This window comes from Microcaecilia unicolor, chromosome 6 (assembly GCF_901765095.1).
Source record: "Microcaecilia unicolor chromosome 6, aMicUni1.1, whole genome shotgun sequence".
Classification (NCBI taxonomy): Eukaryota; Metazoa; Chordata; class Amphibia; order Gymnophiona; family Siphonopidae; genus Microcaecilia; species Microcaecilia unicolor.
The window spans coordinates 52,876,462-52,895,164 of record NC_044036.1 but is presented as its reverse complement, the minus strand read 5'-3'; the positions used below and the strand labels follow the sequence as shown (position 1 = coordinate 52,895,164).

The 18,703-nt window shown below is 42.9% G+C and overlaps 1 protein-coding gene across 1 annotated transcript in view; it reads right to left on the bottom strand.

Annotated features, from left to right (window-relative positions):
- Positions 1-13,359: 13,359 nt before the first annotated feature.
- The window catches only part of LOC115471850 (alpha-N-acetylgalactosaminide alpha-2,6-sialyltransferase 3-like), a 315,959-nt gene continuing 310,615 nt past the window's right edge, over positions 13,360-18,703 (bottom strand). The window contains exon 3 of the mRNA XM_030205722.1: positions 13,360-13,773. Within this exon, the coding sequence (XP_030061582.1) occupies positions 13,360-13,773 (414 nt within the window). The remainder of the gene's footprint in view (positions 13,774-18,703) is intronic.

The following is an 18,703-nucleotide window of genomic DNA, read 5'->3' as shown; positions in this document are numbered from 1 at the left end:
AAAATGTCAGCCTGACTCTTAACTGAATATAATTTGTGAGCGTTAACTGACAGCATTACAATAAAAAACTCAAATGTTGTCAGTGTAATAAACGCTCAGCGACAGCAGAGCTGAAAAGAAACTAGCAGGGTGAAAGCCCTCCCCCTATTGTAAATCTGGACTTGGACGTAAGTGAGCAAAATGATCCTTTACTCTGCTTCAAACGATAAAAACAGTTTTCACCCAGCCTAATATGCAGCACCATCTGGCACCAGCACATAGGAGACAGCGATCATATGGAAGTGAAGAAGAAGAAGACGAACAAAGACAATTTAACTGATCTGAGACTTGGCAAGAGGTCCTAAAAGAAAAGGCCTGAGATTCTGTAACATGTTTTCCTTTCCTGCAGGAATTCATGTTGAAAATGCAGCTGAGCATCCTAATATCAGCTGTTCCAACAGCAGAAAAGTTATACGTTATTGAGATTTTTCTGCATTAATGCGTAGTAACGGTAGGACAACCTGCTGACTCCATTTTGGCACGACAAGCCTAGTTTTTATTTATTTGCTGCATTCGTATCCCACATTTTCCTACCTCTTTGCAGGCTCAATGTGGCTTGCGTTATGCCGCAATGACAATCGTCATTAACGGTGTGAGAAGAGCAAAGTATTAACACAATTTTAAGGTACATTAGATATCAAGAAAATTTAGAAACAAAGAAATAATTAATACATCTCAGATATGCAAAATATAAGGTAGAGTATGGTGTTAAATAACAACAATATGATTAAAAGTAGTCAAATTAGGAGTTCAATGTTGATTAGTTTTGATATAGATGTGATAGAGGGTCTTTATGAAGGGTTCTTATTGTAGGTCTCGTTGAATAATTTAGTTTTCAGAGATCTCCGGAAGACTGTCAGATCGTGTGTTGTTTTTAAGGGATTCGGTAGTGTATCTCTTTCTATATAGACTAGTTTAACCAGTCCTCCAATTAGTGGGGGATCAGGGTGACCCCTGAGATCAGTACAAGACAGATTGGGGTTTTTTTGGTGGTCTATGGCTAATAGCTTACTACTTCTTACACTATGTTCTCCCCATGGAGGAGTGGCCTAGTGGTTAGGGTGGTGGACTTTGGTCCTGAGGAACTGAGTTCCATTCCCACTTCAGGCACAGGCAGCTCCTTGTGACTCTGGGCAAGTCACTTAACCCTCCATTGCCCCATGTAAGCCGCATTGAGCCTGCCATGAGTGGGAAAGTGCAGGGTACAAATGTAAGAAAAAAGGTTCCTGTTCTGCCTTCATGTATTGTTATGTGTATTTAATATGAGTATTAATTGTATTCCGTCGCATTGTCCGTGTATAGATAGCACTGTGTTTTAGGGCTGCTTTCCCTATAGTTGCTGTATCCTGTGATTGACTCCTTGTGAGATTTCCCTATTAGCTTTGAGCTAGGGTCAGCCATCCTTCACTGTCCCCCTGCGGGCTGTGTGAGAGACTCCGGTCTTCCTAGCATGCTTTTGTGATCAGCAGCTGTTCTAGGGTAATTCCATCAACATCTCCCCGAGTCATTCCCCATTCATTTTCCCTGAGCTTCTCCCCCTTATTCCCCTTTGGGTTCTATAGCTTTTCCTCTCAGCTGGGCTGAGGTTCTGGCCATCTTCTTGCCTCTGAGGTGTCTAGATGCAGACTCTATGTGCAGAAGGCAATAATTCTGTTTAAGCAACTGAATAAGTTGAACTACCTTGTTTATTATGAGTACTACAGTAAAGAAAATTTGCTTAAGAATTGAGAGAGAGTCTACTGGTGAAGCTTCTACTTGAGGGCTGGTTTAGCTGTCTGTTTAAACTACACTATACTTTGCCTAGAACAGCACAGACCCTTGCAGCTGGGTTAAAATTCTCTGGACAGGCACAAGCTACCATACCTAGAAATACAATAGTGGAGGCTAATAGGGATTTATATAGAAAATAACCATTTATTGGTCACTTCTTGGGTGAACAAAAACATATAGAAACAGTACAATATAAATAAGACATACAACACAAGAATAAAATATAAAATGATGGCAAAAGGTTTGTTACTTGCTCACAGTTCTTGTTTCACTTGGCCTCCTTTGTTCTAGATTGTCACTCCTGCTGTCTTTCATCTCATAAGTACATAAGTATTGCCATACTGGGAAAGACCAAAGGTCCATCAAGCCCAGCATCCTGTTTCCAACAGTGGCCAATCCAGGTCACAAATACCTGGCAAGATCCCCAAAAAAGTACAAAACATTCTATACTGCTTATCCCAGAAATAGTGGATTTTCCCCAAGTCCATTTAATAATGGTCTATGGACTTTTCCTTTAGGAAGCCGTCCAAACCTTTTTAAAATTCCGCTAAGCTAACCGCCTTTACCACATTCTCTGGCAACGAATTCCAGAGTTTAATTACACGTTGAGTGAAGAAATATTTTCTCCGATTCATTTTAAATTTACTACATTGTAGCTTCATCGCAGGCTCCGTAGTCCTAGTATTTTTGGAAAGCGTAAACAGAACCTTCACATCTACCCGTTCCACTCCACTCATTATTTTATAGACCTCTATCATATCTCCCCTCAGCCGCCTTTTCTCCAAGCTGAATAGCCCTAGCCGCTTTAGCCTTTCCTCATAGGGAAGTCGTCCCATCCCCTTTATCATTTTCGTCGCCCTTCTCTGCACCTTCTCTAATTCCACTATATCTTTTTTGAGATACGGCGACCAGAATTGAACACAATATTCGAAGTGCGGTCGCACCATGGAACGATACAAAGGCATTATAACATCCTTATTTTTGTTTTCCATTCCTTTCCTAATAATACCTAACATTCTATTTGCTTTCTTAGCTGTTGCAGCACACTGAGCAGAAGGTTTCAACGTATCATCAACGACGACACCTAGATCCCTTTCTTGGTCTGTGGAACCTTGCATGACGTAGCTATAATTCGGTTTCCTCTTTCCCACATGCATCACTTTGCACTTGCTCACATTAAACGTCATCTGCCATTTAGACACCCAGTCTCCCAATCTTGTAAGGTTCTCTTGTAATTTTTCACAATCCTCCCGCGATTTAACGACTTTGAATAACTTTTTTCTCATCAGCAAATGTAATTACCTCACTAGTTACTCTCATCTCTAGGTCATTTATAAATATGTTAAAAAGCAGCGGTCCCAGCACAGACCCCTGGGGAACCCTACTAACTACCCATCTCCATTAAGAATACTGACCATTTAACCCTAATCTCTGTTTTCTATCTTTTAACCAATTTTTAATCCACAATAGAACACTACCTCCTATCCCATGAATCTCCAATTTCCTCTGGAGTCTTTCATGAGGTACTTTGTCAAACGCCTTCTGAAAATTCAGATACACAATATCAACCGGCTCACCTTTATCCACCTTTATCCATATGTTTGTTCACCCCTTCAAAGAAATTTAGTAGATTGGTGAGGCAAGATTTCCTCTCAAATGTCCTCTTTTGACCCTCCTTGTTCTCTCCGCTCATTGGGACTGGCCTAGTGGTTAGAGCACCGGTGTTGCAATCCAGAGGTGGCTGGTTCAAATCCCACTGCTGCTCCTTGTGATCTTGGGTAAGTCACTTAATCCTCCATTGCCTCAGGTACAGACTTAGATTGTGAGCCGTCCTGGAACAGAGAAATATCCAGTGTACCTGAATGTATGCTCCCAGGTGCATAGCTCCCTTACCCCAACCCCCCCCCCCCCCCCAAAACCCACTGTACACCACTACCATAGCCCTAAGGGGTGAAGGTGGCACCTACATGTGGGTACAGTGGGTTTCAGGTGGGTTTTGGAGGGCTCACATTTACCACCACAAGTGTAACAGGTGTGTGGGGGGCCCTGGGTCTGCCTGCCTGAAATGCACTGCACCCACTAAAACTGCTCCAGAGACCTGCATACTACTGTCATGGAACTGGGTATGACATTTGAGGCTAGCAAAACATTTTTTTAAGTTTTTTTTAGGGTGGGAGGGGGTTGGTGACCACTGGGGGAGTAAGGGGAGGTCATCTGGTCAGTTCGGGCACCTTTTCACGGCTTGGTCGCAAGAAAAAAATGGACCAAGTAAAGTCGGCCAAGTGCTCGTCAAGTACACCCTTCTTTTTTCCATTATTGGCCGAGGACTCCCATCTCTTAATCACGCCCCAGTCCCGCCTTCGCTATGGTGCCAACACGCCCCTGTGAACTTTGGTTGTCCCCGCGACAGGAAGCAGTTGAGGACGCCCAAAATTGGCTTTCGATTATGCCGATTTGGGCCACCCTGAGAGAAGGACGCCCATCTCCCGATTTGTGTCGGAAAATGGGCGCCCTTCTCTTTCAAAAATAAGCCTGAAAGTCACAGTATTGTTCAATCTAATAAACCTATAATAAGAATAAAAAAGAATAATGAATACTGGTCTGCCTGCCATCATGCAATTATACTTCCTTGTGGGAATGCAGGCTTACCAAATTAACTTTATTCAGATTCTGTTTCTGCAAATTGATCTCATTAATGTGTCCAAAGCAGATAAGCAGAAAGGAACTAGTCTGTGCCACATGAGTAACAGGTTTGTTTATCCCTGACTTAAAATAAAAGAAAACATGGCAGATGCATGCAGCACTAAATAAAAGGTATGTACATGCATTTATATCAACTCTACCAAACTATAGTATATTATGAGGCAATGTGGAATTACTTTCTGATATGGTAATTAGAAGATGGAAGAGATGACAAAGGCTTGGCTTAAAACATACTCATTAAAATAACTTATGCTGCCCAGTGATTGTTCTCTTCAACATGGGAGTCGTTCATTATTCTAATAGGATCCGCATAAAATACTTTACACTGGAAGGAACAGTAAGTACAAAAATGTTCACTGTTTCATCAAACAATTCACTGTAGTAGAGTTACAGTCCACCTATCCTAATAAAAAAAAAAATTAGGGAGAAAAAAAAAAGCTAACTTTTCCCCCAAATGTTTATGCAGTTCCAGATAAAAATAAATCACAGTGTTACTTCTGGTAACAACAGCCACTAGAAAATGCAAAGCAAATGACGATGAGATATTTCTCCAGAACAGCACTAACAACTCAGCACAGATGAATTAATTTCAAGCAGAAGCAAAATGAAGTCTAGGCCAGCTCAGCTGCAGTTTTCACCCCTAACTGACACCGATGGTTTCTTAGGGTACAACAGCATTATCATCTGGAAATAAAAATTCATATCATTTCAATAAAATGTTTGGAAATATTGCATCTTTAATAACTCCCTCTTGGCTCTACATAATTTTATTTATCCAACAACGTTCTAGTTTCTGCAGAACTGGCCCCATAGTTTGGGCCTGATATTCAGCCAGCCTGGGCACCAGTGCTTAACACTGAGGTCCTTTTACTATGTTGTGGCAAAAAGTGGCATTAGAGAACCCTTGCTTGGGTTTCTCCCGCAGCAGTAAAAATAACCTTTTTCTATTTTCTGTATTAACAACCATGTGCTAATATTGCCATTAGCAAGCAGCCATTAAAAAAAATGGCAGGTGTACACCTTCTGCCATCCATTTTGCAGGCAGTAAGGGTTCAAGCGCTATTTCTGTGCTAACCAGTTAGTTCTCAATAATGTAGCTGCGCTAACAGATTATTTATTTATTTTCCACATTTCTATACTGCTTAAAACAAAGCGATGTACAATAAAACAAAGCAAAAATACAAATTAAAAACAACACAATCAATCATTAATGGGCCCTTTTACTAAGCCGCTTAAGCAGGGAGTTACCTCCCGGCAACCATGTGGCTCTTGCGGTAATTTCACTTTTGGCACGTGTCCAATACGCATGTCCGAAAAATGATTTTTATTTTCGGACACGTGTATTGAACGCACGCCAAGTGGCATTTGACGCGCATAGGTCATTACCGCCCAGTTACCGCATGAGACTTTACTGCTAGGTCAATGGCTGGCGGTAAGGTCGTAGACCCAAAGTGGACGCACGGCAACTTTGATTTTGCCGCACGTCCATTTTCAGCAAAAAATTTTAAAAAGGCCTTTTTTTATAGGCACGCTGGAAAATGGATCGGCGCACACCCAAAACTGGCGCCTACAGTACCGCAAGCCATTTTTCAGTGCATCTAATTAAAAGGAACCCTAAAATACATAAGCAGAAAATACTAAGTCTGTTGACATTATGACATACTGTTGCAAAAAACTGTACAAAAATGATCACAGTCCTACCAATAGTAAAGCTTCAGCAAACAAAGAGGTCCTTAAATGTCACTTAGGGCCTCTTTCACAAAGAAGTGCTACTGAATCTCGGTGCGGCAAATGAGAGGAAGCCCATTCAATTCCTATGGGCTTCCTCTCAGTTGCCATGCAGAAATCGCTAGTGCGGCTTTGTAAAAGAAGCCCTTAAACTGAAAAGCCTCTGCACTTAGTATCGTAAGTAACCTGAATGGTCCATCCAATCTGCCCAACAGTCACATTCATTCTCAATTCTACATTAAATCAACAATGAACGTGATATTATATACTTGATCATGGTCCTTTCTTGGTTGTTTCTGGGACAAAGACCGTAGAAGTCTGCCCTCTGTCCATGTGTTCCAACTACTGGAGTTGCCGTCAAAAGCCTATCCGAATCCATCTTGTCATTTGTGGGCTACAGACAGTGGTGTGCTGGAGCAGGCTCTCACAGGCTCTCGAGAGCCGTTTGTTAAGTTTTTAAGAATTTTGGAGCCGGTTCTCCATGGCTACTTTAACAAATGGATCCCAAAATGTGGGCTTGGGCCCCTCCTGAATTCTCATTTACTTTGCTGGCAAGAGAGAGCCCCCTGTTAACAATTTACCAGCACACCCCTGGCTACAGACCATAAAAGTCTGCCCAGTACTGTCCTCAAGTTCCAAATTACTGGAGTTTCCGTCAAAGCTCTCTTCAGCCCATCCTAAACCGGATTGATATACGCAGGACTTAGACCGTACAAGCCAGCCCAGCGCTGGCCTTAGTTGACACAGCCAGAGTTGCCATCTGAGCACCACTTGACATTACAAACACATATGCAACCATTTAAGTTTGTTTTTTTATACCATTCATTTTCTAATTAGCGACCCTCTGTGTTCATCCCATGCCATTTTGAATTCCGCCACAGTGTTTTTTCTGCACTACCTCCTTCAGGAGGGCATTTCAGGCATCATCCACCCTCTCCACGAAAAATAATTTTCTGACATTAGTCCTAAGTCTACCAACCCGCAACCTCAATTCATGTCCTCTAGTATGACCATTTTCCCTTCTCTCACTCCCTCTCTGGTCCCAAACATACCCCCTCAAGAAAAAATGTAAAATATTTTTTAGCATGCAGTTAGCAGTTACCACAAAATGCCCGAGTATGTCCCACAGTACGTAATTTTAATGCAGCTTAATAAAAGGGCCCCGTTATTTATACATCCAGCAGTACTATCAATTCAACTAGCATGGCTGAATATACACCTTTTTAAAACAAATTTATAGACGATGGGGAGATCTCAATAAACTCAGCATGAGTATGTCTGTATTTTTAGAGGAAAGGCCTCGAGAAGCCCTTTATTCTTTATTCTGGTCTGGTTTGTTATACTGGTATCTGCCCCTTTAAAAGGTTTCTCCAAGCTGATTGGCCAAGATAAGCATGGCGTCTGACGTAGCTGATTATATAACAGTGGCCATTTTTTTCGCTTGTCACTTATCTTTTGAATGACTATCAATGCGGAGGTAAAGTGGTAGTTTCAGCTTTTTCTGTTATAAGTAACTGGCACAGATAGTAATTTTTGTTTCTATTTTTAGATCACACGCGGACCACTGAACCCTGATGCAGGTCTACGAAACGACGCTACTTTTTTTTTTTTTTTTAACGCTGTGAGGAAAGCAGAGGCAAAAGAGGTAAATAAAATCACTCCAGAGGCTCAGATAAGTGGGAAAGGCAGGGAAAGGCGAACCAATGTGCCTGCATCCACTGATTGGGAAAGGACAGGGAAAAGCAAGCTAATATGTCCACATCCACAGGGGCATGGGTAAGGCAGGGAAAGGGCTGACCTATGTGCCTTCAAAGTGAAGCTGCTATAGCCTCTAACACCCCGGCTAACAACTGGCAAGCCAGGAGCCACCCCCAGGCATATTTTTGATGGAGCTCGAAGAAGCTGCAGCCAACCTGCTTGGGGAGATAGAGAATACTGAAGAGGCAGTGGAGCTGGCTGGCCATGAGGCACTGTGAAAAGTTGGGTGCTCTCTATCTCCCCCTGCTGGTTGATGGACACAACCCATACATAATGGCTTCATCTGCTTGATGACAAGGAAGCTAAGAGGCATATTTTCAAAGCACTTTGGGAGGCTAAGTTCCATAGGTTTCTATGGAACTTTGGGAGGCTAAGTGCTTTGAAAATATGCCTCTAAGTATATTCTGGTGTGAGTTTAATCGTTCATAAGAGAAGTCGATCTGTTTATTTGAGTCAAAGAAAGTGAAATGTTGGAATACACAATTGTTCAGATCTAATAGAGGTTTTTAGGCCAATGATGAAGAAGTCCAGCCCCTGAAGCTGAGTTAAGCTAGGGGCTTCTCGAGGCCTTTCCTCTAAAAATACAGACATACTCGTGCTGAGTTTATTGAGATCTCCCCATCGTCTATAAATTTGTTTACATTAATTGGGAGACCACCTCCAGTTTTTGTTTAATAGCTTTGTTGAATATACACCTTACCAGCAAACGTGCTGGTACCCAGCCTTTTAAAACAGGCCTAAGTTGAAATACATAACTTATCTCTTTGTGGCTCAATACCACTGCTAAATGGCTCCACCCTCCCCCACCCCAGAGATGGTCCCTTTTTCTGTGGATAAACTTTTGCCATCTAGGGGTCCTTTTACTAAGGTGTGCTAATGGATTTAGTGCACACTAAATGCTAAGAAGCCTATAGGTAGAAAATGGGCTTCTTAGCATTTAGCGTGCTCTGAATCTGTTAGCACACCATAGTAAAAGGACCCTTTAGTTCATTAAATAATGACTGAAGTTTAGCCATTTGCCTCCAGATTCTATAAATGGCGACCAAAGTTGTGCGCGCAAATCAGCACATGTAGATGATTTGCGCGCACAACTTAATTGCTTAAGAAGCCATTCAGCACTGTAAATTGGTCACTAACAAGCAATTATCAGTGCTAATTGACACTAATTAGAATTTGCACATGCAACTTTCTAATCGTATTCTGTAAAGTAGTGCAAGTAAATTCTAATGTGTAGATCACAAAAGGGGCGTGGCCATGGATGTTCCTAAAAATTATGTGCAGTGTTACAAAATACCCCCGATCCGTGCCTAAGTTAGATGCAGGCAAATACACCAGATTTTAGTTGGTGTAAATGGTTGCACCTAAATTTAATGGTGGGAACAGGCGCTGTGTGTATTCTATAAACCACAAGTAACTTTAGGCAAGGTTTTATAGAATAGCGCTAAGCATGTTTTTTTCAGCACTGATTTTTTTAGGCGCCATTTACAGAATTTGGACTTTAGTGGAAACAGATGCGTAAGAAAATATATGCATTCCCCATCTGCTGAAAAATGCATAATTCAATTGAATACCAAACCCTATATATTTTTATAAACAATATATAATGCAACAGTTAGATCCCGCATCAGAATTTTAAAAACGGTAATCTACTGGGTCTCATCGCCCTATAGTTTCACAACTGCTTTTGGAGAGGCCCTTGGTGTGTGGTGGTGTCCATTGGCGCACACTGAGCTTTTTGGTGGGGGGGGGGGGGGGGCTGCTAGGTGACAGGGTTCTGTGGGATGGGGATGAAGACTGTGAATAGTTCGCAGCTGCCGGGGTACTGGTTAGACAAATTATCAATTTAAGCTTGAGTGGATTAGTGGCCTAGTGGTTAGAGCACCGGTCTTGCAATCCAGAGGTGGCCAGTTCAAATCCCACTGCTGCTCCTTGTGATCTTAGGCAAGTCACTTAACCCTCCATTGCCTCAGGTACAAACTTAGATTGTAAGCCCAATACCCAGTGTACCTGAATGTAACTCACCTTGAGCTACTACTGAAAAAGGTATGAGCAAAATCTAAATAAATAAATAAACCAGCAGTCTAACTTTAGACCAAATGAAACTGGAACCAGGATGTGTGGTATCTACAACTACATCCCTCCCCTTTTACAAAGCCATGCTAGCAGCTGCCGGTGCAGTAATGCTGACACAGCCCATTCAAAGTGAAACGGGCTGTGTCGGTATTACCGCGTGGCTTTGTAAAAGGGAAGGGAGAGAATTTGTTCAGTGTTGCAGCAAAATTGATTAACAGGACAAAATAGGGGTCCTTTTACTAAGCCACAACAAAAAGTGGCCTGCGGCAGTGTGAGCGCGTCTTTGGGGCACACGCCAGGCCAGTTTTTACCCCATCCTGGGAAAAGGGCCCTTTTGTAAGGGGTCAGAAATGGACGTGCAGCAAAATAAAAACCAGCCTGTGTCCATTTTCAGCCTGACACCTTACTGCCACTCACTGACTGCGTGGTAAGATCTCATGCGCTACCCAGGTGGTAGGCATGCAGCGTGTACCCACTGCCACTTACCGCTGGGTAAGCACCATGCAGTACAAAATAGAAAAAGTTTTCTACCATGTGTTTTTGGCGTGCGCCAAATTCAGAATTACTGATCGGGCCATGCAGTAGCCGGGTGGTAATGCTGACTTAGAGCGCACTGGATGCACATAGGCCCTTATGCAAATTATGGGGTCTACGCACCCTTTGTAAAAGGGCCTCATAATTTGCAAGAGTCACATATGGAATATCAACTTTAAGGCTTAACACAGAAGGGTTTGTTTTATTTATTTATTAGGATTTATTTACCGCCTTTTTGAAGGAATTCACTCAAGGCGGTGTACAGTAAGAATAGATCAGACATGAGCAATAGGCAATTACAGCAGTAAAAATATGCGTAGGATAAACATAAAGGAATCCTGTGCAGAAGGAATGGATCCTCAGAAGCTTAGCCGAGATTGGGAGGCGGGGCTGGTGTTTGGGTGGTGGGGCTAGTTCTGGGCAAGACTTCTACGGTCTGTGTCCTGAAAATGGCAGATACAAATCAAGGTAGGTATAAACAAGAAGTAGCACATATGAGTTTATCTTGTTGGGCAGACTAGATGGACCGTGCAGGTCTTTTTCTGCCGTCATCTACTATGTTACTATCCTGCTTATAATCGAACGAGAAAAACGCCCAAGTTCCGACCTAAATCGGGAGATGGACGTTTATCTCACAAAAACGAATAAAGCGGTATAATCGAAAGCCGATTTTTGGACGTTTTCAACTGCACTCCGTCGCGGATGCGGACAAAGTTGATGGGGGCGTGTCAGAGGTGTGGCGAAGGCGGAACTGGGGCGTGGTTATCTGCCGAACAAAGATGGGCGCATTTCACCGATAATGGGAAAAAAGTATGCGTTTTTAGCTAGAATTTAGGACACTTTTCCTGGACCCTGTTTTTTCACGAATAAGGCCCCAAAAAGTGCCCTAAATGACCAGATGACCACTGGAGGGAATCGGGGATTACCTCCCCTGACTCCCCCAGTGGTCACTAACCCCCTCCCACCACAAAAAAATGATGTTTCACAACTTTTTATTTTCACCCTCAAATGTCATACCCAGCTCCCTGGCAGCAGTATGCAGCTCACTGGAGGAGTTGTTAGGGGGTGCAGTGGACTTCAGGCAGGTGGACCCAGGCCCATCCCCCCTACCTGTTACAATTGTGCTGCTTAATGCTTATTAGTCGTCCAACCCCCCCAAACCCACTGTACCCACTAGTAGGTGCCCCCCTTCACCCCTTAGGGCTATAGTAATGGTGTAGACTTGTGGGCAGTGGGTTTTGAGGGGGATTTGGGGGGCTCAACACACAAGGGAAGGGTGCTATGCACCTGGGAGCTCTTTTACCTGTTTTTTTGGTTTTGTAAAAGTGCCCCCTAGGGTGCCCGGTTGATGTCCTGGCATGTGAGGGGGACCAGTGCACTACAAATCCTGGCCCCTCCCACGAATAAATGTCTTGGATTTATTCGTTTTTGAGCTGGGCGCTTTCATTTTCTATTATCGCTGAAAAACAAAAACGCCCAGCTCACACATTGTTGAATAAAACATGGGCGTCTATTTTTTCCCAAAATACGGTTCGGTCCACCCCTTCACGGACCCGTTCTCGGAGATAAACGCCCATGGAGATAGGCGTTTTCGTTCAATTATGCCCCTCTATGTTATTTAGAATAGACAAAGTGGTGGTACTTCTCCAAGTCTCCTACATCACTGCAATAGGTGGATAAGAGTTGTGGAATCCTATTATTCATAACACAACACTGAAATGCCAGGGCAGGATTTAACAGTTCTATGTGCAGTAACTGGAGGGCAGAGGTTGCCTCCTCTGAGAGTTCAGGAGCTGGGTAAGAGAGATGCGGAGGAAAAGATGTGGGCTGTCCCCTCTGAAGATGCACCATGATGAAAGGAGTCTCTTCACATCTATCCCAGTAGCAGTTTCTTGAGCACTTCCTTAAAGGTACATGATAGGGCTGTTTGCAATTCTGTTTTACAGTCCTAATGCCAGCAGACCATAAGCTTTTAAGAAAGTGGTTGTGATGAGACAGGGACACTCAGAAAGAGCCACCAGGACATTCTGGTGCTTCTAGGCAGCTACCTGCTCTACATATAATGAGAAATCTGAACTCCAGAAGCAAAGGTATTTTGCATAATGAGTAAGAATGCTACTGCATGTCCTGCATAGTGCTTTTCAGGACAAGGGCTTTAGAAATGACACTCTCATCAACAGAGAAAATGGTGGAACACCCTATGACCAAAAGATGGATGAAGAGAAAAATCGATAGCAGTAAAACTGGAGTAACAAGCAAAAGTGATTTTAGTTTGTTCAATAGCTGGCATTCAGAAAAAAAAAAGCAGGTTTTCAGCTGACAGTTCACTGATTTTTAAATAGCTCATGATGAGAATCATTAGTGGGTCACAGAAGATTTGAAAAAAAAGATCATAACAAGGCAGTCCATTAGCAAAATCAAAAAAGAAAGCAGGATAGTTCTATTACAAGTGCTATGTTTTAAATCTCAAGGACGTAAGCCAGACAGGAATTTTGATTTGCACAGTGTTTTTTTGACCCCAAAGCCCTCTGTGTATCCTGGCATTTCTGTCTAGGCAGCTAGGAAAGAAATATGCTTGCTTTAGTTTAGATATTATCCACAAGTCTTAACTTTAAAGATTTAGTATATTAAAATGGTGAATAAAAATTCATATCTAGTATGATCTGTTCTACAGATAGACATTTAAGAATGTAACAGAAAGGTAGTGAGCCTCTGTATAATTTGAATTGGAAGCACATTCTTGTTAAGTAAAACTTACCGATCTTTTCCTGTTTCCTTCTTAAAAACTCCATCACAATAACTCATCCTGTTTTCTGTGGTCACATAGATTTTTGCATCGGTATAGCTGTCAACTGCTTTCTTCAACAGGTTGTATACAAAACCGTTGCCATCGGTCCGCATATTTCGGAAAGGACCCCAGATCACATAGAGGGTACTGTTGGTTTCCTTGAAAAAGTAGCCTGGATTCTTAAGCAGAAGAGGCACACTGGTATGGGAGACAACTCTGATGGAAGTCCTCCTTCCCACATCTTCCTCATAGCCCTTGGTTGGAGCATTGTTCATTCGCCAAACACAGGAAGACTGGTCAATATCATTTCCCACCCGCTGACCACTCATCTGACCAGAATTTGAAACAATGGCACAAAGGTCACAGTCCAGCTGTAGAGGCTGAGAAGAGAAAGAGAGAGAATCATACAATATCATATAGTAATTGCATTCCTCATATTCTGATAGTCACTGTGAAAAGTGAAGAACATCTGGAGCAAATTTGGATAAACAGGTGTCTTGTGGACATGGTGGTTTCCTTTGAAGCATATCAGTCATTGAAGTCTATTAAATGAAATCAGTGTCTGAAATCAACATTACTACTACAGTTTTCATCTGTTGTATGCATTTTTATTGTTTTAGCCCAGCAGTTTCCTCCTGGTTCTTAGGGCTTTCAGTTTGATCGGAACCAACGTACCTAGTCTGGTCATTGCAGTAATGCTGCTGGTCAAGGGCCATGCACCAGAGATACCTCCATAACCTTGCAATGATGGTCCTTGCATCAGGTCACCAGGTGTCCATGCTAAGCAGTCACCATAAATTCCTTCCCCTCCCTGCCCCCAGGGAAATTTGAATGTCATATGCACAAATTCCCAGGCAACCTGGGGAACTGAGGGCCTGACTCAGGATAAAACCAAGAACCTGCCACATAGTAATGCACTGCGCTTACCAGCTGAGCCACTGGGCTGGCTCTAGTCTTCATTTGAAGCGTAATCGGTAAATAAGAAAACTTGTTTCCCGGACTGATGTCTCTTTCAGTCCAGGAGACATTATAAATAAATGGCCTTTAAATCCATTTTCCCCTTTAAATCGAGTGTTGGCATTGGTAGGTTTACAACAGATGAGCTTTGTATATTTGATTTCATAGTTCTGTAACAATGGTCGGCTGTTTTGCATAAATTAAAATCAGTTTTAAAAATGCAGAGCAGATTGTGCTAGCACTTTTATCATTCTCCTTCAGTTCTGGATCATGAATATGCTTTTATGAAAAAAAGAATCTCATATATAAAATATATAAAAAAAGAACCTCATACATAAAATATAAAAAACGTTTGTTCTGCAGTGGGTTGATTTTCTAGAAAAACAATGAGAACGAGACAGAAACATTACTTCCTAAGGTTGTGGGTGTAAAGCTGGCCTAATGCTCTTCGGTTTTCACCACACAACTAGGCATTTATTTGGTAGGCAAAAGGAGATGTTATAACACAGACTGAGATAAATTAGGCAAATAAGATTAGCAGAACAAAACAAGAACGTTTCTCCGATGATTGAGCTGAAAATTGAGGGGTCAATATTCAGCCTACAGAGGCCCACACCCAGGTTCCGATGCTGAATATCTGATTGATCAACAGCCGCTGTAAGTTGATCAGATCCAAGCTCAGTACTGCCCAGATGGTGCTGGGACTGTTAAGTGCCACTGAATATCAAGAATAGACCTGGTCAGCAGACAAGAGCTGCTGAATATCAACCAGTAGAACTCTGAGAAACACTCTCAAATTATTATTACTATGAGCCCTGTTTACTAAGGCGTACCGTGTAGGCGCCTATAGGGATATTGTAGGCATGTACACAGTTAACGTGCGTAAATGGCTAACGCATGTTAAAAATGTTAATGTACCTATAACACGGCTTAGTGAACAGGGCCCTATGTCTTCATGAGTGGCACACACAGGGGCGTAGCCAGAAAACAGATTTTGGGTGGGCCTAGGCAAGAACTGGGTGGTTCACCAAGTGTTCTCTCCCCCTCCCCCCCAACCAAAAAAATATCTCAGCTGGTGAGAAAACCTGAATATATGTAAACCGCTTTGAATATAGTTGCAAAAACCTCAGAAAGGTGGTATATCAAGTCCCATTTCCCTTCCCTTTCAACCTTGGCAGTCTGCAGCAGGCATGCGCTGAAAACTGAGCATGTGCAGGTGCCGGTAGCGTGGAAACTAGCATTTTTGTTACCAACAGGGGGAAGTCTTCAGCTGGTGGAGCTTGGGATCTCCACCAGCTACCACTAAATGTGTGCTACTGTTGGGTGAGCCCTAAGTGGGTGGGCCCTGGCCCACCCAGGCCCACCTGTGGCTATGCCACTGGGCACACAGACAAATCATTGCACTTTTCGGAGTCTCCTACATCACTGTAATACATGCATAGCAGTTGTGGCATCCTAGTATACATAACAGTGTTAGAGAAAAGGTCAACACACAAATGCCAGTATCAACTGGTTTTAACTCCATTAATGTAAGCTGTTCCAAGCAGGGTAGGGGTTCTTTATGGTTTGTTTGTTTTTACAAAATTTCCAAGTATTTTGGGAGTGCAATCAGTGTGCTCCAAGAGTTCCGATCACAATTAGTATTATCATTTATTTATTTTTTTTTCTTCACTCAACGTGTAATTAAACTCTGGAATTCGCTGCCAGAGAATGTGGTAAAGGCGGTTAGCTTAGCAGGGTTTAAAAAAGGTTTGGACGGCTTCCTAAAGGAAAAGTCCATAGACCATTATTAAAATGACTTGGGGGAAATCCACTGCTTATTTCTGGGATAAGCAGCAAAAAATGTACTGAACTTTTTTGGGATCTTGCCAGGTATTTGTGACCTGGATTGGCCACTGTTGGAAACAGGATGCTGGGCTTGATGGACTTTGGTCTGTGCCAGTGTACTTCTCCAAAGACTTTCTACTTCAATAAATCATGGTATTTTGTAATTTTTTCCCATTTTTCATCTACTTTACTACTATTGGGTATTACCACTTCTATAAACCATACATTTTTCTTTTCTATGACAGTGATAACAGGAGTGTAGTGCACAAATGCCTGTCAGTTTGTATTAAAGTCCCTCAGGATCTTGACCTGCTTATTTTCTATAACCTAAGATCCCAATAGTTGTTTGCTACAGGAAAACCATACATTTTGCAGAGATTCCAGTGAATTAATTTAGCCACTCAACCATAGCATTGTTTATAGTCAATCTGGGCTATTTTGCTAGAAGCACTGATGAGATGGTCTACAATTTCGTCTTTGGCTGCATTAAGCCTTACTTCCTTTTGCCATTGCAAGGCAGCATAGAAGTGGCAGTATCAGGAGACAGCTGTGCTGAAAACAAAGAGTTGAAGATCATGAAATATCAAGATTTGAAGACTGAAGCTGAGAGATTCTGGTGAAAACCTGCAGTTGTGGTCCTTGTAGTAATTGACACTCTTGGAGCAATACTGAAAGACCTAGAACAACATCTGAACACACTGGGCATTGGCAAAATCACTATCTGTCAAGTACAGAAGGCTGTGCTACTTGGAACTAACCACATCCTTTGCCAATATCTCTGAATATCCTAGGTTCTTGGGAAGGACTCAATATTTAGAGTGCCAAAACCAGCCAAGAGCTTCTGGCAGGCTTTGCAAAACCACGATAGTAATAATGAATTCTGGCTGATTTGTGGGAAAACGGAACCCCCCCCCCCCCCCCCCCCCCCCCATATTTTGCTTAGTTTATCTGCAATTAACTTATTGCCTTTTGCCTCTGAAATATCGAGGATCTTGAAGGGGCTATGGAGAAGCTCAATATACAGAATGAAGGGACGTATTTCCTACATAGGCACTTAACTTATTTTTAAGCATAAGTTTCCTTCTATTCTATTCCATTCCCAGTATTCCTAGCCCTCTAATTTCACTTAGGAATCATAGCGAGTAACAAAGTATCATTGTAGACCTTTTTTCAATCATTAAAATCTTTCTTAAATGAAAAGGTTTTCAAAAACTTCCTAAACAAGATATCTGTAATTTCACGAAGCTGGAAAGGAATGGAATTCCACAATTTAACTACTGCCATTAGAGGGCATTATAATCTACACCTGCTTCTTTTTCAATCTGGGGTGTATTGTGTGGCAAGTGCTTGGCACTCTGCATCCTGAAGTCCCAGAGAATTTTGGCTTGTTCATTTTCTACAATGGTTTCAATTTTTGTGGTCCCACCAATTTGCAGTTACAGGCAAATGATACTTTTGGCAGCTATTCCAGCATATCATGGACACTTCTTTGTTCTGTCTTTACTTGTGGTTAGTCTGGGTGATCTTTTTGCAGCCAGTGACTAGAATTATTATTCCAGTTGATATTCATCCCACAGCAGTGTTTTTAATTAAATGCCGGCTGCCATGGGGAGAATTAGCCCGGGATATTCATAGTGCATAGTGCTTTATAGGACAAGGGTTTTAGAAATTACAATCTCACCGGCATTGAACATTCGAGGATAAATCTGGGTCTGGGCTGATATTCAGCATAAGGTGCCCTCTATTTCTCCAAATCTCCCCCTCCCCCATGATCCCTAGAGATCACGGCATCTATTTGCAGTAGCTGCCATGAAAGGCTGGATCAAGTGGTTATCGCTCCTGCTTATAAGACCCTACTGGTTCCTAGGCAGTTATGAGGTAGGCCCGGGGAGGGTGGAGGAGGGGGGAAGCAGGAGAACCGGAACTGCAACCCTGAAGTTAACCCAGCTCTGGTCAATATTCAGACCGGTGCCCAGTTAGCTTTGTGGCTGTCCTAACTTTAATCTCTTACTTAATCGGTTAGAGGTCTGAATATGGCCGCTAATTGGTTAGGTCCCAGCTCTTCCCATTCTCCACCTAAGCTCTGCTCATGGACTGTCTCAGCACTAACTGGACAGTGTAGGGGTGGTCTGTGGTGATATTCAGTGACACTGTCCAGTTAGAACTACCTGGTTACATCATTTTGAATATCGGGTGCAGGGGTGGCCCAACCAGTGCCGTAGGGAGGGCGGCTGACACCCGGGGCGGGTCACCGCTGCGCACGGCGCCCCCCCTCAGCGTGCACCCTCCCCCTTCCGGAGTGCATTCTTACTTGATTTGGAAGCGAGGGGCGGGCGAGAGGGCCGATCTGACCCCGAGTGCACGTCGCTGGGAGCTGCGTCGGCTCCGTTGGTTCCCTGCTCTCTCTGCCCCGGAACAGGAAGTAACCTGTTCCGGGACAGAGGGACCAGGGAACCAGCAGAGCCGACACCCCTCCAGCAGCGTGCACCCGAGGCGGACCGCCCCACTGCCCCCCCCTTCCTACGC